Genomic DNA, 21,150 nt, shown 5'->3' on the forward strand with positions numbered 1-21,150 from the left:
CTCTCAGTTATTTTCACTCCTATTGATATGAATAGAGAGAGCTGAACACACACGGCCACCTGTCCATTCCTAATGTATGCAATGGGCCAGTTTGTGAGATAGGAGCAGGTCCTAGAGGGGGGACATAAACGTCCAGATTGTACCCCCCTTTAAAAACAAGATTCGGAAGCAAACCTTGCGAACAATAACTTACTTTCAAATCTCTGTGGATTAGATTATTACTGTGAATGTATTCCACACCATCAATGATTTGCCTGAAAATATGAAGACTTTTGAGCTTATCAACTATTTCCCTCTTACTGATCCAATTTTCCAATGTGCCATTTGCACACAATTCCATCTGAATGAACAGGCTCTCGACTTTATGCCTATTGGTTAAAAATTAACATTTACAATATAGTTTTGGAATTTTACATAATATTACAACACAAATACAGTGCATATGACTTTTTCTTTTTCCACCATGTTGTTTTTAAAGGGGTTGTCTCACTTCATCAAATGGCATTCATCATGTAGACAAAATTAATATAAGGAAGTTACTATTATACTGTGATTGTCCATATTGCCTCCTTTGCTGGCTTGATTTATTTTCCCATCACATTATACACTGCTTGTTTCCAGGGGCCACGGCCACCGCTGAAGCGCAGATATGAGGTGGTCAGGATGGGAGCTGCTGCACATGTGTACCTGTGCGTGCTTCCATGGTGCTGGCCACAGAAGAGACCAGCGCTTTTTCCTATACAGTGCAAGCACGGTCACAGCTGCTGGATTTAAGGGTGGCTGTAACCCCTGAAAACGAGCAGTGTATAATGCTTTGGAAAAATGAATCAAGCCAGCAAAGAAGGCAATATGGACAATCACAATACATTAGTAAATGCCTTGCATTAACTTAGTCTATAAGATAAATGCAATTTGCTGAAGTGAGACAACCCCTTTAAGGACAGATTGTGTGCCGATTTATTTCTAAAAATATATTTATAGTAGTTAGAGTGCTGTTTTTCTGAGTGTCATCGTCTAAATCTATGTATATGCAGGGGATTTAAACGTTATCAGAATAACATCTCCAACTGCTATAAAGATGTTAAAAATTAATGTGTAATATACCAAAATGGACTACTTGTCAAGTAGAATTTAAGACCACAGACCATTTTGCTATAAAACATTCTAAAACAAATAGCATTTATAACAGTTTGAACATCTTCAGCACCAGTGATTTGAGATTCATTTATTTTTCCCCAATCATGCCACCTCCATGCTGCATTGTAGGGATGGTATTGAGCAGGTGATGAGTAGTACCTGGTTTCCTCCAGACATGATGTATAGAATTTAGGTCAAAAAGTTGAATCTTGGTTTCATCAGACCAGAGAATCTTGTTTTGCACAGTCCTTTAGGGGCTTTTTTCAAACTTTCATGTGTTTTTTACTTAGGAGAGGATTATTTCTGGCCACTTTGCCATAATGTGTGGAATGTGTGGAATGATGGTTGGCCTTCTGGAAGTTTCTCCCATCTGCAACACAGGATCTTTGGTGCTCAGCCTATATGACCACTGGATTTTTGGTCACCAGTCTTACAAACACCTTTCTCCTCCAATTACTTAGTTTGGGGAGGTGGTCAGCTCTAGGAAGAGTCCTGGTTGTTCCAAATGTCTTCCATTTAAGAATTATGTAGGCCACTGTGCTCTGTGCTTTTCACTTTCTCATTATGAAGTACTGAGTGTGGATTGAGGGGGGGGGGGGGAAACTTTTTTATTTTACCACAAGGCCACAACATAACATATTGTGAAAGAAGTGAGAGGGTTATAGGACTTGTATATTGAATTAATTGTATATTATGCATAATAGCCATCTTCTTTTAGAAGATCAACCCCTAGAAGACCTTTTTCAATGCAATTTTAGTTTCTTGTCTTAAAAGAGGGTTTATTGTCCAGGAAAAAGTTCACTAGCATATTCTTCCTTGGAAAACTTTATTCAGGCCTTCACATTAAACCCCACGTATTGATCCAGACAGGAGACTTTCTCAAATAAGAAACAAAAAAAGCCCCTCTGTGGGTTAATATATAAGGAGTACTATGTGAAGGCTCAAAAATATTATTTCAATTAAGAAGATACTGTGAACTTCCTTTTTTCTAGTTTTACACCTTTAAGCCTCTTTCACACGGGAGTCACAGGTGAGGGCCGGATAGGATGCGGGTGCGTTCAGGGAAAATTGTTGCGTTCTTAAGTTTTTTCCGCGCGAGTGCAATGGGTTTTGCATGCGCGTGATAAAAAACTGAATGTTTGGTACCCAGATCCGAACCAGGACTTCTTCACTGAAGTTCGGGTTTGGTGTTCTGCAGATTTTATTATTTTCCATTATAACATGGTTATAAAGAATGTCGGCTGAAAGAATGTCATGGAGGTCTGGGTCAAATGGAGGAGAAGAGGAAAGAGAGGGTCTACATGACAGTAGATGTCACTGTATGTAATAGGTATGTGGTGCTGTATTCTCCTATATGTAGTGCTGGCTCATTACGGTGACCCGTGTCTCATCTTCTCAAAGTCTTATTTTATATTCTAAATATATAGATTTTCAATTTGGCGACTAAAAATTGAATTTGGCTCCTAAATTTTTCAGCACACACACACACACACACACACAGACACAGACGTAGCAGAGTTAACACTAACTTGATGAGTTTTCACATTTAGTTCATGTGTTATGAGTAATGTTGAGCGAACTTGTGTTTCGGTGTACAAAGTTCGGTGTGCAAGGTTCAGGTTTTCTAAGAATTCCATTACGGATTCCGCTACCACGGACCATAACGGAATTCTATGACGGCATGCACCACGGATGCCTATAAAAGGCATTCCATATTGCATTCCATCATAATAGAAGTCTATGCTGGCCATGCTATGCCGTCATAGAATTCTGTTATGGTCCATGGTAGCGGAATCTATAACGGAATTCTTAGAAAACCCAAACCTTGTATGCTGAACTTGAAAATACAAGTTCACTCAACGCTAGTTATGACTGTGACTGTTAAAGGGGTTGTCATATTCCCTTTTTCCCCCACTCAGCCCCTCTGATATGAGCATCGGAGCATTTCATTCTCCAATGCTCTCCCTTGCCCTGCGCTGAATTGCACAGGGCAAGAGCTTTTTCTGAAGATCCGGTGACATCACTGAATCTCCAGAAAAATTCTCCAGATTCAGCGCAGGGCAAGGGAAATGCTCATGTCCCAGAGGCTGAGTGGGAAAGAAGGGGATAAGTCCAGGTGCAGCTCTGAACCCGGACAAAATAAAGCCATCTGATTGCTGCACTTTGATGCCGTATTAGTCTTCGTTTATATCTCTGGCGATCGGCATCTGGTAGAGAACATCCTGCCAGAGTTCACTAATCCACCACTGCTAGATTCTGCCCTTCACCAGTAGGACAGTTTTTGTCAGGCCGAAACCCTGCTGGTAGTCTGCCATAGTCTATGGCAGGAAAGCTCAACCTGCATCCCTCCAGCTGTTGCAAAATTACAACTCCCAGCATGCCCTAATAGCTTTAGGTTGTCCAGGCATGCTGGGAGTTGAAGTTTTGCAACAGCTGGAAGGTGCTGGTTGGGTATCCCTGGTGAATGGCAGAATCTAGCAATGCTGGATCAGGTGAGCTCTGGCAGCATGTTCTCTGCCTGCCGGATACAGTCACCTGAGATATGAATGAAGCCTTAGGCCGCGTTCACATAACTGTTCCGTTTTCCGTTCTTCTGATCCGTCAGAAGAAGAGATAAATAAACAAAACACATATCCTGTATTTAAAGCATCCGTTATGCTCAGTTACGCACATTTTGCATCCTCTTTAGCCATTTCCATCAGATATCAGTTTTCTGTTTGTAAAAAAAGTTCTACAAAGTATTTTTTTTCTTACCATCTAAAATAACGTATCTCAGATGGAAATGGCTAAAATGGATGCAAAATGTGCATAAATGAGCATAATGGATGCTTAAAATACAAGATCTGTTTTATTGCTTATTTTTTCTTCTTCTGAAGGATCAGAAGAACGGAAAACTAACAGTAATGTTAACGCGGGCTTGGACGGTAGTGCTATATAGTACATTATACTTACTAATGTCACCCCTTGTGTACATGTTGTTTCGTAAGCACCCCCCAGGTTATCCAAAACAGTAGTAATGTGTAATGTAGCACCAATGTACCTACAGTTCGTGGGTGAGGGAGGGGAGGGGCTGGAGTAGAAGGTTGGAGGGACCAGGAATGGGTAGTCAGCGGGGCTTGGAAAGGACCATGGGGGCCCAATTTAGATTCCTGCTATGGGGCCCAATGAATTCTATGTACACCCCTGGTTCTGCCATTTGTGGATAAGAATTGCTAATCACTCATTCACTTTGCTGGTACTGTACAGTGCTGCAGAGCTGCGGCAAGAAAATGCGAGACAACAAATCCACAGCCAAACAGTTACATTGCGGACTGAATGGGGCTTGAAGAAATCCATGCGCTTCCCGCCAAAACAGCCTGCATGCATATGAAGGGAACAAATTTTTATTTTCAGAAAATCTGCCACATGTGAAGGTCCCCTTGGTGTTAAATTAGTTAATGAAATTCGTCCCCCAAAATGAGATACTGGTTACGGTAGCTGTATGGTTATGTTATTTTGTTCACATCTATACTTAAGAAACTATTGCTGCATAACCAGACTTCAACATATGCAATCATTAACTAGTATATGGCCTTGCACATTTTGGATGCACCAAAAAAATAAATAAATCACTAAAACTACTGTTTTGGTCCGCATCCAAGCTGCAGTTTTTGCGGACCCGTTCACTTCAATGGGGCAGCAAAAAATGCGGACAGCACTCCTCGTGCTGTCCGCATCCGTTGCTCCGTTACGTGGCCCTGCAAAAAAAATAGAACATGTCCTATTCTTGTCCGTTTTGTGTGGATGCCGCGGTTTGCGGACTGCAAAAAACGGCACGGTCATGTGCATGTAGCCTAACTGGATCACTGCCGTTTTTTTTTTGTTTTTTTTTAAAACAGTGATTCATGGGTGGAAAACACCCTAAAAAACATCACACCATGCACATGCTACAAAAATAAATAGGATGCATGGCAACCGGTCATGACATGCAGCGGCAGGAGGAAACATGGTTGAAGATATATTAAAAACTGAACTGCTACACATTTTCCTATGCTATGGAAAATGAAATATGAAGTAATCTATGATGATTACTATTAATAATTATAATCTATGAGGCTATTTTTATAATATAAGCGGCTCACAAACATTAGAAATAACACTACTTATAATGGGTTATCTTAAATGGAACCTGTCTCCATGAAAATGCACTGTAAGCCAAAGGCAGCATGTTCTAGCGTAGTCTGATATATAGCTTTAAAGGAAAAGATTCAGTATAACTTGTATTTTATACATTTAAATTCCTGCTCATTCTGGGCTTTGAAGTCCAGGAGGCGGTCCTATCAGTGATTGACAGACTTCCCTCGGTGACTGTATATACAGAGATAGCTGTCAATCTCCTGCTCTGTAACATGCTGCCTGCAGCTCAGACACCATGTTCAATGTGACAGGTAAAAGTATGAAGCCCAAATATTGAGCAAGAAGAGGATTACCCGCCACTGCCGTTATCTGTAAAGATGTCTTCTCCAGTCCAGGAATGGTAGTACCGAACAATGTTCTTATGTCCTAAATTTGCTAACGTTTGGATCTCATTCTCATCTTTTCTATTAAAAACACGACAAAATATTGATATGAGAAAGATGAAACTGCACAACAATGTATCGACTGACAACACCCCACAAGTCTGAGGTGTATCAATATTCTTCCATTGTAATTATGCATTGGGGAATCTTTCATACTTCCTAATGCATCGATTACACCCATCAGTTAAAGGGGTATTCTAGTTATTAATGTTTACCACCTATCTAGCAGTTCAACTTCTGGGACTCCCATTGATCAATAAAACGGAGGGACCTCAGTTCCACAACATCAGCTCCACTGTGGTGAGGAGGAGCTGTATGTGTGGAAACAGCAGGGATCTGACATAATTTTTTGATTTTTTTATTATGCTCAATATGGCGTGGGGCGGCCCATCTGCAGCGGTCATGGCATTTCCCTGATGGATTATTTTGACAAACCCTGTCCACAGGCACTGTTAAAGCACACAGACATTATTAAGTGTGGGGACCTCTGCTCGTGGGCAAACTTTAGTAGCCAGAGCATAAAGCCACTGAAAAGAGTGCCTCTCGCTCAGGCAAACTCAATGCTGCCATGTACTGAATGGACATGACGTAATAGTTGGTTGACATAGACCAGGACAGTTGGAACCACCCCTTTAAGTAAACAAATATGAATGACTACTATAAATATTTTAGCACAGGTATTTTCAATTGTCATGATTTAACTAAATGAAAAACATTTCTCCAAATGAAAACAATAAATAAAATAAAGATTTACTTTGTAATATAATGTGATTTTTATAACTATTGGCAGTAATTTATTGAATTAGGGCTGAAACGATTACTCGATTAAATCGAGTAATTCGACACAAAAAGATCCTCGATGCAAATTTTTTGCATCGAAGATTCGTTTGCGTCATGTGACCACAGAGCGGGAGTGAAGCGCTTGCTATTACTCCTGCTCTGTGGTCTCCCGCTGCGCTTGGAATACTCACCTTTCCAGCAGGCGGCCTCCGGACACTCCACAGTACGTCCATGGTCCCGCGCTGCACTGACCTCCTGACGTACGTACACCGTGACCTGATGCACTGCGTGACGTCAGGAGCAGAGCAGCGCAGAACGATGGAGTGTCGGCAGCGCCCCTGCTGGAAAGGTAAGTTGGTGAAACCGAGGGGGTGGGGCGCAACTAAGGCCAGGCGCCTGGAGTGACCGGCGTCATAGAAACCAGTGACGCTGTGCAATCCGGGTGTCAGGAGGAGCATGGCAGCAGAGCTGATGGCACAATGGGGGCAGAGCTGGTGGCAGAGCTGATGGCACAAGGGGGGGCAGAGCTGATGGCACAAGGGGGGGCAGAGCTGATGGCACAAGGGGGGGCAGAGCTGATGGCACAAGGGGGGGCAGAGCTGATGGCACAAGGGGGGGCAGAGCTGATGGCACAAGGGGGGCAGAGCTGATGGCACAAGGGGGGCAGAGCTGATGGCACAAGGGGGGCAGAGCTAAGGGGGCAGAGCTGATGGCACTGGGGTGAGGGGGAGCTCATGGCACTGGGGTGAGGGGGAGCTCATGGCACTGGGGTGAGGGGGAGCTCATGGCACTGGGGTGAGGGGGAGCTCATGGCACTAGGGTGAGGGGGAGCTCATGGCACTGGGGTGAGGGGGAGCTCATGGCACTGGGGTGAGGGGGAGCTCATGGCACTGGGGTGAGGGGGAGCTCATGGCACTGGGGTGAGGGGGAGCTCATGGCACTGGGGTGAGGGGGAGCTCATGGCACTGGGGTGAGGGGGAGCTCATGGCACTGGGGTGAGGGGGAGCTCATGGCACTGGGGTGAGGGGGAGCTCATGGCACTGGGGTGAGGAGAGCTGATGGCACTGGGGGGAACTGATGCAATTGGGCTGATCGCACAGTGGGGAACAAAGGGTGTTGGGGACTGATGGCAGGGGGTCTGATGAGTTTTTATAAAGGAAAACAGTCTATTATTTTTTTCTTATTAGATTACTCGATTAATCGTAAAAAATAATCGATAGAATACTCGATTACTAAAATAATCGTTTACTGCAGCCCTATATTGAATATATATATACAAATTATTAAAACATAAAATGGGTAGTATTACATGGCATCAATGTATTATTGTTCATGATACTTACTCTGAGAGCCTCTTTACTTTTTTAACAACATAATATTTTTTATCAATCTTTTTTCTTGCTTTGTATACTGTCCCATATCCACCAGAATCAAGCCTTGTGATACTGTCAAAATCCTGTAGAAAGCTGGAAAAATAACTTCATGATGCCATAAAAATGAATTAGGTCAAAAAGATATCACAGGTATTGATGAGATCCGAATAAAAGGAAAAAAAGCAGAGATTGAAAGCCATGGACTGGTTTTAGTGGTAATGTGGCCACAAGCAGCATGTCACTGCTGAAGCCAGTCATGTGCCGTGCTCTGCCCACTGTGGGCAGAGGCGCAGAGATATGCAGTGCACATGCACTGGTTACAGCTGTCTGCTCGTGCTGCCCCATTTCTCTCACAAAGATTTTACACCAGTAACCGGCACATGCGCCTTGCATATCTCTAGACCCGGTGGTGATGCGTGAAAGTGTGGAATTTGGGCTAAAGGAAAAAAATGATATCACACAGGGCCGGCCGGAGAACACTGAGGAGTATATGCCAGTGCCAGAGCACAGTGTGTAGTGAGGACCTGCCCTGTAACTGCTCTAGGCAGCTCTACAAGTGGAGTAAACCAGTCCTGCTCACATTCTAAGACAGGGTGCTGGTGGCCATTTTAAATCATGCCCAGAGAACCCCTTTACAGAGCTTTTCTGTCCATTAAAAAAAAGTCGAATGGGCACCAAATCCAAAAAGTATGAACTTTATTTATCAGCCATTCCGTCTCATGTCTGCAGTGCAGTTTATTAGTTCTCCAGCTGACCTTCCATCGTGGCATGATGATATATTATGCTGAAAGCACACCACCTGATGTAGGTAATTGTTGGTTACAGCAGTGACATGATACAATGGGTCAGAATGAACAGTTTATCAGCAAGTCGTTGAAACCATTAGCTATATGAAACATAGAAACATAGAATGTGTCGGCAGATAAGAACCATTTGGCCCATCTAGTCTGCCCAATATATCTGAATCCTATGAAAAGTCCCTGGCCCTATCTTATATGAAGGATAGCCTTATGCCTATCCCATGCATGCTTAAACTCCTTCACTGTATTTGCAGCTACCACTTCTGTAGGAAGGCTATTCCATGCATCCACTACTCTCTCAGTAAAGTAATACTTCCTTATATTACTTTTAAACCTTTGCCCCTCTAATTTAAAACTGTGTCCTCTTGTGGTAGTTTTTCTTCTTTTAAATATGCTCTCCTCCTTTACCGAGTTGATTCCCTTTATGTATTTAAAAGTTTCTATCATATCCCCTCGGTCTCTTCTTTCTTCCAAGCTATACATATTAAGGTCTTTTAACCTTTCCTGGTAAGTTTTATCCTGTAATCCATGTACTAGTTTAGTAGCTCTTCTCTGAACTCTCTCTAGAGTATCTATATCCTTCTGGAGATATGGCCTCCAGTACTGCGCACAATACTCCAAGTGAGGTCTCACCAGTGATCTGTACAGCGGCATAAGCACTTCACTCTTTCTACTGCTTATACCTCTCCCTATACATCCAAGCATTCTGCTGGCATTTCGTGCTGCTTTATTACATTGTCTTCCCACCTTTAAGTCTTCTGAAATAATTACTCCTAAATCCCTTTCCTCAGATACTGAGGTCAGGACTGTGTCAAATATTCTATATTCTGCCCTTGGGTTTTTACGCCCCAGGTGCATTATCTTGCACTTATCCACATTAAATTTCAGTTGCCAGAGTTCTGACCATTCTTCTAGTTTTCCTAAATCCTTTTCCATTTGGCGTTTCCCTCCAGGAACATCAACCCTGTTACATATCTTTGTGTCATCAGCAAAAAGACAAACCTTACCATCGAGGCCTTTTGCAATATCACTTATGAAGATATTAAACAAAATTGGTCCCAGTACAGATCCCTGTGGAATCCCACTGGTAACATGACCTTGTTTTGAATGTTCTCCATTGACTACAACCCTCTGTTGTCTGTCACTCAGCCACTGCCTAATCCACTCAACAATATGGTAGTCCATGCTCAATGACTGCAGTTTATTGATAAGTCTTCTATGTGGGACAGTGTCAAAAGCCTTACTAAAATCTAGATATGCGATGTCTACTGCACCTCCACCGTCTATTATTTTAGTCACCCAGTCAAAAAAATCTATAAGATTTGTTTGACATGATCTCCCTGAAGTAAACCCATGCTGTTTTTCATCTTGCAATCCATGGGATTTTAGATGTTCCACAATCCTATCCTTTAATAGGGTTTCCATTAATTTGCCTACTATTGATGTCAGACTCACTGGTCTATAGTTGCTCGATTCCTCCCTACTACCTTTCTTGTGAATGGGCACGACATTTGCCAATTTCCAATCTTCCGGGATGACTCCTGTTACTAATGATTGGTTAAATAAATCTGTTAACGGTTTTGCCAGCTCACCACTAAGCTCTTTTAATAATTTTGGGTGTATCTCATCAGGCCCCTGTGACTTATTTGTCTTCACTTTAGACAGCAAACTTAGAACATCTTCCTCTGTAAAGACACATGCATCAAACGATTTAATAGTCATCCTTTCTAGTGGAGGTCCTTCTTTTTCTTTTGTAAAAACTGAACAGAAGTATTCATTAAGGCAGTCGGCTAGCCCTTTATTCTCTTCTACATACCTTCCGTCCTTTATTTTTAATTTAGTTATTCCTTGTTTTAAGTTCCTTTTTTCATTTATATATCTGAAGAATGTCTTATCCCCTTTTTTCATAGACTGAGCTAGTTTTTCTTCTGCCTGAGCTTTAGAAGTTCTTATAACTTGCTTGGCCTCTTTCTGCCTAATCTTGTAGATTTCCTTATCTTCATTGCTCTGGTTTTTTTTATAATTACAAAATGCTAGCTTTTTATTTTTAATGATTTGGGCCACTTCTGCTGAGTACCACAGTGGTCTCTTCCTTTTTTTGCTTTTACTGACAAGTCTAATGCAATTTTCTGTTGCCTTCAATAATGCACCTTTTAAGTAGTCCCATTTCTCCTGGACTCCATGTAATCCGTTCCAGTCTGATAAGGACTCATTTATGACTAATTTCATTTTTGAAAAGTCTGTTTTTCTAAAATCTAAAACTTTTGTTTTTGTGTGGTGGGACTCTTTCACAGTTCTTATATTAAACCACACTGACTGGTGATCACTAGATCCCAAGGTTTCGCCTACAATGACATCATATACCGAATCCCCATTTGTGAATATCAAATCCAAAATGGCCTCCCTCCGGGTTGGCTCCTCAACCATTTGTTGTAGGGATAACCCCAGTAGGGAATTTAGAATATCTGTACTCCTGGTAGAACTTGCTATTTTGGTTTTCCAGTTTATATCTGGAAGATTGAAATCTCCCATAATGATAACTTCTCCTTTTATTGTCATTTTAGCTATTTCTTCAACTAGTAGATCATCTAGTTCTTTAACTTGATCAGGTGGTCTATATATCACACCTACACGAGTTACTGCATGATTAGCAAACTGCAACGTAACCCAAACTGACTCTATGTTGGCCTCACCAACTTGTATTAGGTTAGATTTAATGCTATCTTTCACATACAGGGCCACTCCTCCTCCTTTCTTGCCTTCTCTGTCTTTTCTGTATAAAGAGTACCCTGGTATGGTTATGTCCCAGTCATTTCTTTCATTAAACCATGTCTCCGTAACAGCCACTAAATCTACATTCTCAGATGCCATTATTGACCCAAGTTCATTGATTTTTTTTACCTAAACTGCGAGCATTTGTAGAGAGGACTCGGAGCTTATAATTTCTTACCCTCTGTGCTTCTGACCTGTTCTGGCATTGTTTCGGGGGGCAATTGGACTCTTTTATTTTCACTCTTTTGCCCCCCCTTCCTAGTTTAAATACTCTTTCACAAATTCTTGGAGTTGTTCACTAAGTACATTTGTTCCTTTGAGAGAAAGATGCAAACCATCTTTTTTGTACAGTTCCTTTCTATTCCAAGTAGAGCTATTATGAGAAACAAAGCCAAATCCTTGCTCTTGACACCATTTACCAAGCCATATGTTGAACTCCTTTATGCGCCTCTGCCTATCATTCTGAACATTATGCACAGGCAGAACTTCAGAAAATGAAATGGTGGATGCAAAATCCTGTACGTCATTACCAAGTGTGATAAAAGATTTTTTCACCTCTGACACTTCATTGCAAGCCAGGTCATTTGTTCCTAGATGGACAAGAACATCCACGTCCCCTTCCTGCTTTGCTTGCTTAACAATATTAATAATACGTCTTCTATCTCTTCTAGCAGTAGCCCCAGGGAGACATCTCACAAAACCATTTTCTTTAAGCTCCACACTTCTTATGATTGAATCACCCTAAATCTATGGTGATAGATTTAGGCTCCATTCAGCCATCCGTAGTGTTTTACAGTCTGCAAATTGCGGACCGCAAAACACTGGCGCCACACATCGGCGGCACCCCAATAGAGAATGCCTATTCTTGTCTGCAGCTGCGGAACAAGAATAGGACATGTTCTATTTTTTTGCAGAGCCGCAGACCGGAAAGGTGTGCTGTCCGCATCTTTTCCGTCCCCATTGGAAATCAATGGGTCCGCACTCGTTCCGCAAAATTGCAGAACGAATGCAGACCCATTCTAAGAACGTGTGAATGGACACTAATGCAGAATTAAACAGATTTCTCCTTCAAATATCCACAGAAGTGACATGCCCTGTAAAACGACAGTTCAAGCGCTACAACCCGCCATCCTCTGATGAAGCCACCACGCAACAAAATTGGTCGGGAAGGTTGCACTCTGTTTTTTAGCCAGTCAGCCTACAAATCCAACTTTGGGGAGGAATTTCTAATTGATGTGCGAGTGAGGGCCAGAATCACCTAATCTAACAGGGAAAGTGTGTGCAAGTGGCAACACGATAAGAGTAGTAGTTGAGAGGTGTTTGTAAACTGCACCTAATACAATTGTGGACTCGAAGTCCAGCTATAGACCAGCTATTATAGGTCATTGATAAAGTTTGTGCAAGTTGTTACATGACACAGTTAAACTCACTGTGTGCTGTGTGTCCAGATAATCCGTGGCAGAAAAAAAGTGAGTGTGTGGTGTGCACCTAATCTACGAATAAAGGCGTACATGGGACATTTGATCCTATCACTAACAACTCTAGACACAGTCAAGTGTTTAGTTGAGACGTGATTAATAAACTGCACTTAATACAACTGTGGGCTTGAACGCTACATAACACAGAGCATTTAGAGCACAACAGTACGACTGTAGGTGGGTTCTTTAACGCCTAAAGGTGTATTTGAAACGTGTTTGCAGTTGCATTCAATGTCATTGTGGGCTTCAGCCACAGCAAAATAGTACTACTGTATTTGGGTCCTTAACCCTCAAAGGTTTAGCTGATATGTGTTTGCAATTTGCATCCAATATTATTGTGGGCTTGAAGTTCAAACAGCTTTGGGAAGTTGACTGCTGCATGCAAGAGTAAGTATGCCATTGTGATCAAATACAGGACTTAGTGGTGTGCACCCACAGTGAAGGACAGGGCCCGTGCATATATCACGAGGCCTGCAAAAAGTAGACGGGTTCTCCATATAACAAATAGATATATACACTATAAAAATCTACTGTTTTATTAAACATTACACTTTCCTGATAAATCACCTCAACTTTACAAGGGTATCAAAGAACTAATGTTTACAAACAATGTGTAACCGCCACTTTAACCCCTAGGATGCTAGAGGTTTTTTGTTTTTGCGTTTTCCTTTTTCTTCTCCGTTTTCCCGTACCCATAACTTTTTTATTTTTCCATTCACATAGCCATATGAGGGCTTGCTTTTTTTGCAGTATAAGGGTGGGTTCACACTAGCGTTAGGGATTCCGTTATGGCTTTCCGTTATAACGGAACATAACAGAATCCATAAGACGGAAGGGCGGACCCGTTTTGCTGCCAATAGACTTGCATTATGACGGAATGCAAAACGGACGCCTTTAAAAGGCATTCCGTTTGCTCTCCATCCTAATAGAAGTCTGGAGGAATCTAAACGGATCCATCTGGTTCCCGTTATGCAAGACGGAAAACAAAGTCAACAGCGGTCTCTGTGCGGAAAAATTGACCTGTGCCCTTCATTCTCTTTTTCAGTACAATAACAACAATACCACATATGTGTAAGCTTTTTGTGTTTTAATATTGAAAAAATAAAAACTTATTTATTGGTTTTGTTTTTTACATCGCCATATTCTGACCCCCATATCTTTTTTATACTTATGTCTACTTAGCTGTGTGGGGGATCATCATCTGTAGTTTTTATTGATACCATTTTGGAGAGTGTGTGACTTTTTGATCACATTTTATTTCATTTTTTTGGGCTAAGAGAAGCGATGAGAAATTGGTAAATCCGCCATTTTTATACTTTTTTCATTATGCTATTCGCTATATGGGATAAATATTTTTAATTTTAATATTATGTGCATTTTCAGATGCCGCGATGCCCAGATGTTTATATTTTTATTGTTTATGTATTTATTTTTTATTCTAAGGAAAGGGGACTGATTTAATTTTTATTTATTTTTTTACTTTTATTTTTTACTTTTTTATAGCTCCTCTTGGAGGTTATAACATACAGTACTCAGATTGATGACAACTTATACTGTATTTCCATTTAATATAAGTATAAGTTGATTTTGTAGATATCGTATGTTGGCCTGCCACCTGCTGTTCTAATATGCTGGCTGGATCTCTTCAGAGAGACTTAGCACATTAGAATGAATGACTGGCTTCCCCGATCGCCGCCCAGGGATGGCAGTCTTAACTTGGAAGCACACACATCCGGGTTTTTCGCTACTTAGATGCTGTGATCACACTTGACCGCGGCATCTAAAGGTTGAAATGACTGCGATCGTCATTATTGATGGTCGCTGACATTACCCGCAGGGTTCTGCTGTTTGAAACAACAGAGACCTGCTGGCTATAGCACCCGCTGCATGCACAAGTGAGCACCATGTTTAAAGACCCTCCCACCTAAGAGTTAATTGTTACAAAACAGCCTCTAAAGCAGCAATACTGCTTCTACTGTGATTTACCACACACCAGCTCCCCTATAATTCAGGCTCATACAAGCCTTTTGGAAACTGTAGGTCATCTGATGTTATTATTACTTTATGGGTATTTTGGATATATTTTACTATATGATAATAAAAACGAGATTTTTGTATTACTTACCAGTAAAATCTCTTTCTCGCTCTTTCCTTGGGGGACACAGAAGACCTTGGGTATAGCTCATCTCTATAGGAGGCGTGACACTAAGTGAAGACTGTTAAGCCCCTCCTCCACAGCTATACCCTCAGCCTGGAGAGAGAGGCTGCCAGTTGCGTGTCCAAGCAGTGAGAAAAGGCAAAGTCCAACAAGGAACCAACAAGCCAACAACCCGACGGGTAACAAAAAACTCGGAAACCGTACAGAGAAAAAACAATGAATGGGTGGGTGCTGTGTCCCCCAAGGAAAGAGCGAGAAAGAGATTTTACTGGTAAGTAATACAAAAATCTCGTTTTCTCGCCCAGTTTCCTTGGGGGACACAGAAGACCTTGGGACGTTCAAAAGCAGTCCAAAAGGGGGAGGGACCACAGCCCAAGGTGAAGCACCCGAAAGGCATCAATGAACCGCCGCCCGCAACCCCAGGCGGGGCAAGGCAGCATCTGCCAAAGTCAGAGTATGCACCCTGTAGAACACGGCAAGGCGCAAGGTAGACCCGTGGCCGCCTTGCCCAAATGCATGGCCGAAGCCCAATGCCTCCGGCCCAGGAGGCACCAACCGCTCTGGCGAAATGAACGGTGACACCAAAGACAGAAACCTGCCCTCGGTGCGGTAACCTCAGCAATAGCCAAACTGATCAAGCGGAGGAAAACCACCCTGGAGTCAGTCAACCCTATGCACAGACCTCCTGGAAACCCAAGAGGCCGAACGGCTACAAGAGTCGGAGATCCCCAAATAAAAGCGGCAAGGCCCAAACAGGTGAGGTGTTGAAGCGAAAGGCAAACACCACCTTCAGAAGGAAGGAAGAAACTGAACGTAGAACAGCCCTGCCCTGGAAAGGACAGAAGGCTTGGAACAAAAAAAGGACCATTCCGGCACCCGTCAGAGACACGACTGATACGGAACACAACCGAACAGGACAGAAGGGGTAGAGAGAACTTCTGTAACGGCTCCAAGGACAAGATTGGAGCACCGAGAGCTCAGTATAAAGTCCCCAGGGCGGTACCGAAGGACAGCACAGAGGAACCAAAGAGCCACTCCGAGGAAGAAGGTCTTGGCAGGCCCAGGGGGCCGAGAACGCTGGAAGAGGAAGACAGCGCCGACACTTGACACCTCAAGTAAAAGACCGAACCATGGGGAGAGAAATTCAGAGTGGGGAATGCACAGCTTCCCACAGAACCCCAGACAAAAAAACCTAAGCCCTACGACAGATCCTGGACGAAACACTGCCAGGAGTGGACAGTAGCGAACCCGCTAGAGTCGCCTGGCAAGCGGGCGAAAACCCAATGTGATCAGGCGCAGACCAGCAGCACAGGCAGAAGGGTCGACAAAAATAGCCCCATCGGCCCTCGAACAACGTTATCCCGTATCCACCCGAATGGGGAAGCAGAAGGACAGATGGAAAGAACCCAAACGATCCGCCAGATGCCAGGAGAAGACAGGCTAAAATCCATGCTGACGTAACCACGTCGGACCGTCCCGGTGTGGGAGATCAGGAGAATCTGGAATGAAAAGGTAGTCCCCCCAAGTTATCGAGAAGGTAAGTCTACAGCAGGACCATCGTCTTAGAATGGGCCACGCAATCTGCACTCAGCGGGAGAACAGAACGCGGTAGACTCGGTAAATAGGCACACAGCTAATACAGCCAGTGTGAACAAGGGAGACAGTACGAGGCCAAAAGGAACACCGGAACCACCCACATGAACAACCATGCTCTCCCCAGAAGGGAGGACAACGAAGAAACAGCCTCTGAAGTCAGGCGGGAAGCCACATTGGAGCGATCTGTACCGAGCGGGAGCCAAACAAGGCCGGCGAGATAAGGCAGTCGAGACAGAGGCCGGCATAACACCCTCCCACCGAAAGGAGGAGGAGTGGGCAACAGGGAAGCCATAGGACAGCTCAAGCAGAACCCACTATACTGTGAGACGCCCGGTCCACCGCCTCGCAGAAGGCGAATACCGTGAAGAACCCAAGGCGGAGGTCCTCCGGACCCGGGTAATCGAGCACCCAAGAGAAGTCGGGTGACCTTCCCGAGAAGAGCAGCCCGAACCTGGTAGCAGATCAGACAGAAGCGTAAAGGCGCCAAGAGGAAGGACTCATACCACACTGCATCCGAAGAGGAGGAAATTGCAGCAGGCAAGGGAACCGCAGTCCTGCCAGAGCCAACGAAGAATTCGAGAGGCGCTGCAGACAACAGCACTCTCGACCATGTGACCACCAGCGCAGGGAAGCAATGCCGCAGAAGGACGAATGGGCATGCATCTAGGACCCACGAACACTCCCTGGAATGAAAAGCCAACGAAATGAATGAGCACCACCCAGCTCGGTGCAGCAGAGAGCAATAGAACCTGTTCGGTCAGGAGGACAGAATGAACTCCTTAGGGACGAGTGCAAGGCTTGCGGCAAGCAACGCATCCAAGAAACAAAGATATGCCGCAGGAAGCAGGTGAGGCATACGTACGAGCAGCCCCGTAAGCAGCGGGAAGGCCAACCCACCTAGAAAAAAGGGGGGCCCGCCCCAGAGTGCCACAGCATGTACGGAATTGCAAGTGCAACCTGAAAGGGAGTTATGCACAAACCTAGCATAGCATGCGATGGAACGCAACCAGTCCACCCCGAAAGGGGGAAATGTACCAGGTCAACAGCAGTCGGTAAGAGTGCAAAGGCCCGTCCCAAAAGGAAGTGATGCCTAAGGCCGTACCTACTTCAGAGAAGCAGGACATACCCTATAAACCAGCCGGAACGCAGGAGGTCCACCTAGCGAAAGGGGAACAAGCACAGGGTATCCCAGCATTAAGTGAGTGTGCCACAATGCACCCAACACTGAACTCAGCGAGAGTGCAACTACTCTGCTAACGAAGGGGGACATGTACAAGTCCAGCACAGCCATATAAGGACAGCCGTGAATCTCATGAGCGTGTCAAATTCTGCCCTTGAAATGAGAGGTGGTCACGCACAAGGCCAGCACCGTATCCAATGGAAGTGCAAGCGTTCCACCCCTGTTAGAGGGCCATTCACATGGCCAGCAATGTATCCGGTGAGAGTGTAGCATGCCGCCCAGAAAAAAAGGGGGGTAAAGCACATGGCCAGCATCTCATCCAGGGAGAGTGCGAGCACACCGCCATGCATGGGAGTCATACACATGGCCAGCAACGTACTGGCGAGATACAAACACAGTCACTAAGAATGCGTGCATGTCGCCTGAGGAAGGAAGGCAAGCCCCTGGCTGGCAGCGAATCCAGCAAGAGTGGGTACACCGCCACGGAAGAGGGGTCATGCATATGGCCGACAGCGGATCCAGCGAGAGTGAAAGCACCCTGCCATGTATTGGGCACACGCACATGGTCAGTGACATACCTGCGAGGAAACAACCACAGACAGGGGGATGTATGTAAGCTGCCTGAGGGAAGGAGGCATACCCAAGGCCGGCAGGGAATCCAATAAAAGTGCAGCATACCGCCTAAGAAAAGGCCGGCAGCGAAACCAGTGAGAGTGCAGCATAATAACCCAGCACCTAAGAACAACATAGCACATCAGTGAGAGTGCAGCCTTCCGCCTATAGAAGGGGGTCGTGCACATAGCCAGTACCGTATCCGGTGAGAGTGCAGTATTCCGCCTAAAAAAGGGGGTCATGCACATGATCGGCAACAGATCCAGTGAGAGTGCTGCGTTCCGCCCAGGAAGGGGGGTCACGCACATGGCCGGCTCACGCACACGGCCGGCAGCGAATCCAGTGAGTGCTGCGTTCCGCCCACGGAAGGGGGTCACGCACATGGCCGGCAGCAAAACCAGAGAGTGCAGCGTTCCGCTTATGGAAGGGGGTCGTGCACATGGCCAGCACCGTATCCGGCGAAGATGCAGTATTCCGCCTAAGAAGGGGGTCATGCACATGGCCAGCCAGGGAGAGTGCAGTAGCCCGCCTAGGAGGGGGGGGGATGCACATGGCAGGCACCATAACTGGAGAGACGATGAATGCTGCCTACAGAAGGGCCGAACGCACTTGGCCAGCGCCGTACCTGGAAGAGGCAAGAAAACCGCCTAAAAGGGGAAAATGCCCTAGCAGCGACGCAGGCTGGGAGCGCAACACCATGCCGCCCGTGGAAAGAGGTCATGCCGACATGCAGCATTACTGATGAGGCTGCAGCGTCCTGCGCAGTCTAATAGAAATCATGATCTATTATTTAATTCATATATATTCTTCTTTCTTTTTTTTTTTTTTTTTTTCTTTTTTTTTTTTTTTTTTTTTTAAATTTATTTATTGAAACACAGCCTCTGAGGCTAAAGGGGAGCCACCATATAGGGGCACCTGAGAGGCAGGAGAAAAAAGGGGGGCCCACTAAACAGACCCATTTTTTGGGGGCCGGCCTGTACCCAAAGGGTTAACAGGAATCCGGCCTGGAGGGCGGCGTGCGATCCCCTGGGGGCGGAGGAACCTCCAGGCGGGAAAAATTCGCGCCCGGAGAAGTTCCCGCCCCCTCCACCAGAGACCGGAATATTGCGGCCTAGTAGGCCGCGAAGCCGGGGGCTAAATTGCGGCGCCCGGCCCGTTATACCGCCGGGACCTGAGGCGGAATGCTGCAGCGACCTGCCGCTTCAAACCGGCCGCGGGAGCCCACCCCGCGGGCCGGTCAGAAATGCGCCCAGCAGGCCGCGAAGCATGCGACCAAATTTGCGGAGCCCCGCCGACCGGCACCCGCTGGGGCATAGTCAAGCCCAATGCCGGCCGCGGGAGCCCACGCCGGCCGGAAGAGACAGGGACCCGGAATGGCGGTTTGCCGGCCGCGGGAGCCCACCCCGCCGCCGGACGAGACAGGGACCTGGAATGGCGTTTTCCGGCCGCGGGAGCCCACCCCGCCGCCGGACGAGACCGGGACCCGGAATGGCGTTTTCCGGCCGCGGGAGCCCACCCCGCCGCCGGACGAGACAGGGGCCGGAATGACGTTTGCCGGCCGCGGGAGCCCACCCCGCCGCCGGACGAGACAGGGGCCGGAATGGCGGCTTGCTGGCCGCGGAGCCTAATTTTCGCGGCGCCCGGCCGCACCGGAATATCAGTGCTGGCCGGAGGCGAGGCCTTACTCCACTGCAGCGTCCTGCACACTCCGGTAAGGCCCAATAGGCGAGATGGCCGTGAGGAGAAGGCAGGCGACGGCCGACAGCCACTAGCTGCATCGCCGTATCCTGGTCCTATGAAGGCCAGGAAAAAAAGGCAGGGAGCAGATTGCCGCACTGCGGCACCCCAGGGGCCAGCTTAGGTCCAGCAGGGGAAGGGTCCAGAGGCCCAGTATGGGGGGTCCAGAGGCCCAGTATGGGGGGGGGAGTCCAGAGGCCCAGTATGGGGGGGGGGTCCAGAGGCCCAGTATGGGGGGGGGCCCACCCCTCAGGCGCGCAGAAGACCATTGGGTGGGGGGTGGGGGACGTAGGGCTGGAGAAGCCACTCTCTTACCACAGCCGTCTTCACCCTCGGTCCACTCCAGCAGGGTCGCCCCTTCAGCTACTGGCACCGTAGTGGCAGGACGCTGGAAGAGGGACTTGGCGTGCGGGCGACCCTTGCGCTGGCGGGATGTAGGGGAGCTGGGCTGCCCTGATCCACCTTGCCTTCTGTGGGGGAGGCAGCAGTGCGGATGACCGGCACTGGCGCAGCTCAACCCCGGGAGAAACAGAGAGGTCTAGTGCGTCTCTGTTGTCCCTGATGTTCTGGAACAAAAAGAAAAGAAAAAAGTAAAAATCAAAAATTTAAACAAGGAGAAAAGAGCCCTGCAGAGCAGGGAGTGTCTTGCCTCCTTGGACACTAAGCAAAAACTGGCAGCCTCTCTCTCCAGGCTGAGGGTATAGCTGTGGAGGAGGGGCTTAACAGTCTTCACTTAGTGTCACGCCTCCTATGGAGATGAGCTATACCCAAGGTCTTCTGTGTCCCCCAAGGAAACTGGGCGAGAAAGTTACGTTTTAACGAATCTATTGAGGGGATCCCTAGTGGGATTATTTGGACCCTTTATTTTGGTTCTGAATTACACATCTCTAGGACCTCACTCAGGGATTAAAATATGTCTATAATACCCTGTAAAAGCTATAATCGTAGCCAAACTGACTGACAACCAG

The 21,150-nt window shown here is 46.0% G+C and overlaps 1 protein-coding gene across 4 annotated transcripts in view; it reads right to left on the reverse strand.

Moving 5' to 3' along the window:
• Positions 1-21,150, reverse strand: part of LOC122934511 (interferon-induced, double-stranded RNA-activated protein kinase-like) — a 75,386-nt gene that overhangs the window by 22,365 nt on the left and 31,871 nt on the right. For 3 of the 4 annotated variants that reach the window (XM_044290027.1, XM_044290028.1, XM_044290025.1), the window contains exons 12-14: positions 7,820-7,954; positions 5,607-5,717; positions 194-368 (exon numbers count right to left, since the gene is read on the reverse strand). In XM_044290027.1, the coding sequence (XP_044145962.1) occupies positions 194-368; positions 5,607-5,717; positions 7,820-7,954 (421 nt within the window). The remainder of the gene's footprint in view (positions 1-193; positions 369-5,606; positions 5,718-7,819; positions 7,955-21,150) is intronic. The other variant, XM_044290026.1, reaches the window with a different exon arrangement.

The sequence above is a fragment of the Bufo gargarizans genome, chromosome 4 (assembly GCF_014858855.1).
Source record: "Bufo gargarizans isolate SCDJY-AF-19 chromosome 4, ASM1485885v1, whole genome shotgun sequence".
NCBI classification, from domain to species: domain Eukaryota; kingdom Metazoa; phylum Chordata; class Amphibia; order Anura; family Bufonidae; genus Bufo; species Bufo gargarizans.